We start from the raw sequence: 6,000 nt of genomic DNA, 5'->3' as shown, positions 1-6,000 counted from the left end.
GTTTGTTTTGTTAAAACAACTGGGCTGTGAGATCCCGTATTCCTCTGATTTAAGTAGCAACAAACTGACGGAAGCTGTCCTTGGTGCTGATTGGTGGTTTGATATGCAGATGACACTTATATAGCTGTCCAGGGTGCTGAACGTGTGACTGAAATCAACTCAGGCCTGCAGCTCAATTAGGGTTCTAAATAGATCTGTATGGCATCAAAGAGCACACACACACAAACACACACACACACACACTCTTCTCTTGAAATGATTTGTGTAGTTAGTATAGGAGAGTTTCTTCTGTTTGTCTCCACATAGGAAAAGTGCCAGTGAAACATGATTACAACTTTCAGTCTTCTATAGACCCTCATCGTGTTCACTGAGATTGCATAGAATTGTGTACTTGCTCCTCATTAGTCTGTTAGGGACCCAGGATGTCACCTTCGATTTCATTTTGTGAGCCCTCTGATTAATTTTGTGTTAACTGCTGCATCACATTATTTGGCAGCAATTGACAAATGGGGCAATCTTTACATTCACGACAGCAGCCAATACTAACATCGCCACTATCTTAACATGGTATAATGTTATCATATTGTATCATATACAAAAATAGATGTTTTAACAGTCATCACGTGGCATACACCGATTGTGTCCTAGCAGTAAATAATAAAACCACATTTTTATTTCCTGTAGCACCAAGCTAAGGCTTTTTCCACTATTCAGTGCAGCTCTGCTTCCGCTTGGTGAAACCACGCATGTGTTGATCCGTGCTGCAGCAACGTGCATCAGTTCCTCTCTGACCCCAGTGTTAATCTGCATTCAGACTGAGACTGCACTGTTTTTTCTTTTTTTCAGCTGCTCGATATTAGAGTAGCATATTCCGGGGGGCTTCGCCGTCTGTGGCAGTTTTTAAGGCCCTGCTAGGCTGACGATTCGGCAACAGACACGCAACAAAAATTAATATTATATATAAATAAATAAAAACAAGCGACGCGAAATCAAGCTTTCGACTCGCATCGAGTTTGTTTTGGATGATTTCACTCCACCGCACGTCCGCCTCGGGTCTAGATTTACAGACCCGCTACTGCTAACGTGCGTAATGTATCGTAGAGAGGAAACACAGTAAATAGACGGAGACGTCCATCTGCAATAAAGAGGGAACGAAGATGGTGATGATGGCTTCACCAAATTTAGCCTCCAAATGCTCGACAGCAATGGCGAAGCCTTCCCTCTCCCTGAAGCTGTTTCTCTGGGTGTTTATTGTCGTTAATCTCCCTACAAGGTAAGATATTAATGCGTGATATGTGCTCTCTAAAACATGATTCTATTTCGGCTTTGTTGGATAGCTTGTGTCTTAATCAAACAATACATAATTTTGCGGTGCCTCCCTTAAATGCCAACACAACCCTTCTTTTAGTGGGATCCTGGACGATTTGTGGAATCTAGTTTTATTAGAAAACCAAGGCATGTAGTGTATATATCACACGTTTAATTGTGGTTCGACATGGAAGTGTGATATTTTTTTTTTTTAGATAGCCATAGCGACACATGCATCGCATTACTGTGAGATTTCGTGCATCATAGTGTATTTTCTGGACAGAAAACAAAAGCGACGAACAGCTTCAGACTGTCTTAAAGATCTGGCTGTGGAAATCAGATGATTTAATCCCGGGCATTTTTACAGATAGCATGTCTATGAAGAGCCCAGTAGCCTATCTCACACAATCTGTCCATAGTTAGAAATAGCATAGTGGCAGGCTAATTTGCTTGAAGCTAAGGTTCCATATAGTCTCTGCTAAGCTGTCTTTAAGGATCAAGTCTATTCTAAGAGCCAAAGCCTCATTATTAAACGCAGGTGTCGAATGTGGCCGAACTCGAATAGCTTTATGCAAACCGTCGCTTGTAATAAAGATAACATGAGTGTGAATGAGGGTACGTTAGATACCACGTATTTGAAATAAAAAAGCATTTCAAAATGGCAGACAATCACACAGATAATACAAGTGTAAAGGCACAATAAGGACAAGGATAGCACATATGGACTCATCCTTGTCTTGCACACACACAGGCAAAGGACTGCCATTTCAGCTTTAACTGAGGTGCAGATTTGAGTTTGTTGAGAGAAGCTGTTTGGCTGTCCCTGTCAAGGCAGTCTCGTGTACTAAGATGAGAGAAGTCAAGAGGAAGGATGGCTAGGCTTCTCGCTTTCCTTTTGTCTTGTGCTGCTGGAGGGTGAAAAATGGAGGCAGATAAATCAGTTGACGTTCAATCACCGTCATGCTGATCGCAACCTCAGGGCTCCCTGCCCAGCCTTCATTGTCAGGCCTGTGTGTCTCTCTAATTGTATGCAAAAGTAGTGTTCACAATATGCCTGAGTAAACACTACACCTTGCCCCACTGAATACAATCCAGAATTGAGATTAATGGGCAAGTTATGGCTTGTATAAATTGTGCATGAGTGATGAGAATGAACTTTGACGTGACATTTGGGTGCTTCTAAGTGAGCTCTTTATGTTAATAGCTGTAAAAATGGAATCTACCCATTTGTGGCTTATCCCCCAATGACAGGGAGATGTGTTTTCTTTTCAAATATTTTATATACAAGTGTATTATGTAACAATTAGAATATTGCTATTGCTCGGTAAGTTGCATTGGACGTCATTTGTGATTCATGTATGAGACCTCTTACATAAGAAATCTCTTAAGGCCTCTGGCATGCTTTCAGTAATCTATGCTACTTTGTGACTCATTGGCAGTTACTATGTGTAGTGATTGTGTTATTCACCATACATTAACCCCAGTGCACAGTCAATCCTCAAGTAGAAGTAGAAGACATTCTGTTACACATGTTGTGGCATATAGTTCCATCAGTCAGTAATTATACTTCAGATGTAGGCCCATGATCCACTAGGAGAGTTTGTAAACCATGGTATTATGGCCATGACAGGAGCTAATGATATCAGAGTGAGGAAGTTCTCTGCTCAGGTTTTCTATTGTGCCAATTGCTGTTTACTGTTCAGCAAACTTGCTTCCAGCATTTTAGGTGGCAGATTAAATTCATTACATTATCACCATTTGGGACCCACTACACTTACTGTTTTTAGTTTTGCATTGCACCGTAGTTGTGGCTTAAGAGATCATCCAACAGCAACCTAACAAAAAGTCCTCTTGCTAAACAAGTAACAGATAGTTTGTGAACAACATATCCACCCACACAGTTAACAGCAGTTGGCATAATTGTAAATTAAACAAATAGTTATGAAGTGAATTTACATTTTTCATCAGTTGTTTAACATGACACTCCTGGATCTGAGGTTGATTGGGTCTGGGTTGATTTCTGTCTAAAATCATCTTGCTAGCAAGAACATGCTATGGACATAATACATTAAATGAATATGGTACATAACAATAATCGCAACTGATACAAAAATAATATAGATTTGTAGAATTATTTTTGAGCTGTGTATACTCTGTAAGTGTGCATGACGTAGGACAAATTTCAGAAGAGAACAAATTTCAGAAGAGAACAAATTTGACGCCAATTTTATGAATTCAATCCTGAGTCCAGCATGCCATTAATTGCATTACAGTTATACTTGTTTATTAGTAAGTGCAGTTCCTTCCATCCATTGAAATGGGATACATACAGTGTATTGGACTCAATCAAACCCTCAATCACTATCTGCCTCTTGTCATCACTTGGAAAAGGCTGGGATGTACAAACTGTCAATCTGTCATGTATCCCATAATGACTATCATATGTATTCATGTCTCAGAATTCCTAAAATGTTTATGATAGCACACAGATGTCAATATTCTTTTTTCCTATCTCGATTTAAGACAGTTTGACAGGACAGTAGAAGATGACAGTCACAGCTCATAGCTGCCTCTTGGTTTAGATAATCTGTCAAATTCAGCACTCAGGAGGTATTAAGGTCTACGTGATTTCAGATTTCTGGGATAGTTGTGTAGTGCTGGTGATTACTCCCATTTACTTGGACCAGTAAGTACCACAAGAAACCTGAAGTAGGGGCATGAATATTGGTACATAACATGCCTTGTCATTTTTCACAATGGCTTTCACTAGTTCTGTCTTTATTCTAGGAGATCTTGTGGATAAATATAGAGCTACTACCCTTAGTCCAAAAGGGTTTGTGAATTTCGTTTTTAAGGGGATACTTTTAAAACTAGTCCACTGATGTTTTGTTTCCCTCTATGGTAATATGTATGGCCGGCTTTTAGGTTAATTCTAAACACTCAATGTTGCATTAAATGTAGACTCACTGCAATATCCCTGTTCATATAAAACTCGATAAAGGCAAATGCACTGCCATTTAAATGCAAACGGTAAAGCTCACCCCACCCAGAATTGGACGCTGCTCTCACCCCTTACTTAATGATTGACAAGTTCTTTAATCCATCAACATCAGGCAGCATCTTAATTACTTATTTATATGTTATGTTGCTGCTGCTGCTGCTGCAGTTATTGATGATTTGTTCACATCATCTTTAAGTCAGACCTCACATTTAAATAGTCCAAGATATTACTGATTGGCCATTTTACTTGATACACAACATTGGCAACATTACAAATTGGCCTAACCTGCCTAATTGTACTGATCACTGACAAATCAACCTTGTATGCCAATATCAGCTTATCACTGTGACCTGGTTCACATTGAACTGAGTGGCGCCTGTAAATACACTGGTTCTCACTACCAGAGGTCAGTTAAGTAGAGCAGGCTGACATAGTCCAGGTGATTAGTTGTTAACAGTCCTGCATGTGAGTACCATAACTGCTCATTGTAAATTGGTAGTCTGGTTGATTAAGCAGAAACACAGTATTCATCCACAAATGACTACAGTTTGTTAATTCAAAAAAATAAGTCGCCAATGTATTGTGTTATTTTGTTTTATTAACGGAGCTTGTGAGAGGGCTGTAGCAACAATGTGATGTGCAAGAGTGGTTTGTTGTGTTGTTGCCATGTGCAGGACCAATTTCATGTTGGTTGATGATAAGCATGAGGATTCGTTAGATTTGGTTGCTTTATTAGCTACAATTTAAAACATACAAAGATGATTTCTCAAGGGAACTTGATGTAGATGCTAATGGCAGGCACATAGCTATTTCCGTAGCTGGTATTGCTATAATTACCCTAGACTATCTCATGAATGTGTACAACTGGAGAGGATGGGGCAGTTTTCTGCTGCTGTACATGAAACCTGAGATGAGATTTTAATTGAGATCTGTTTAATATCAGAGGCAGGCTTTGACAGCTGCATATAGAGCAGATGAGAGTGTTTATTGATGGTGATACATTGATGAAGGTGTAGAATCTATTAAAATATCAGATTGTCCTCGATGAGAACACTTATCTCCAGTACTGTCCATCATTACATACACAGCCGCGGACATACATATGCATGAATAACAAACACTAATATGAACACAAACGCATAACAGCATGCACACATACAACACCCATACACACACTGTCACAAACCTCTCTGTGGATCTTCAGGTACTGAATTAGTAGGCAAAACCTCAGATCTCCCTGCAGTGAACACATGGCTCTTCCTTTGATCTGCTTGTCTTTGGAGCATTACCATATACACAGAGATCTACTCTGCAAGATGAATACAGATGATGAAATTGCAGCAACCTTTCAGCAAGTTTCAAGTTCTTACACCCTTCACTGCCAGGCTTGCTTATCTATCTGTCTATCTATCTATCTATCTATCTATCTATCTATCTATCTATCTATCTATCTATCTGTCTGTCTGTCTGTCTGTCTGTCTGTCTATCTGTCTATTTATCTATCTATACATGACAGATACTCCCATAATATATATTTTTTTATAATATCCAGTAAGGCATATCTAAAAGGGTCCACCTGAGTAAAACTATTACGATTTAATGTTTTAGGCATTAGTGTTGTGGTGGAGATGGATGACACTTAATGGCACTTTATGCAGTCTAAGGAAGAGTGCTGGTCAAAACATTATTTC

At 39.3% G+C, this 6,000-nt stretch overlaps 1 protein-coding gene across 2 annotated transcripts in view; it reads left to right on the top strand.

The window, feature by feature from the left end:
- The first annotated feature begins 822 nt into the window (after positions 1 to 822).
- Positions 823 to 6,000, top strand: part of gabrg2 (gamma-aminobutyric acid type A receptor subunit gamma2) — a 52,811-nt gene continuing 47,633 nt past the window's right edge. For both annotated transcript variants that reach the window (XM_028595338.1, XM_028595337.1), the window contains exon 1: positions 823 to 1,273. In XM_028595338.1, coding sequence (XP_028451139.1) covers positions 1,158 to 1,273 — 116 coding nt within the window. In that variant the 5' untranslated portion in view covers positions 823 to 1,157. The remainder of the gene's footprint in view (positions 1,274 to 6,000) is intronic.

Source organism: Perca flavescens, chromosome 13, assembly GCF_004354835.1.
Source record: "Perca flavescens isolate YP-PL-M2 chromosome 13, PFLA_1.0, whole genome shotgun sequence".
NCBI lineage: Eukaryota > Metazoa > Chordata > Actinopteri > Perciformes > Percidae > Perca > Perca flavescens.
This window is presented reverse-complemented; position numbering and strand designations above follow the sequence as displayed.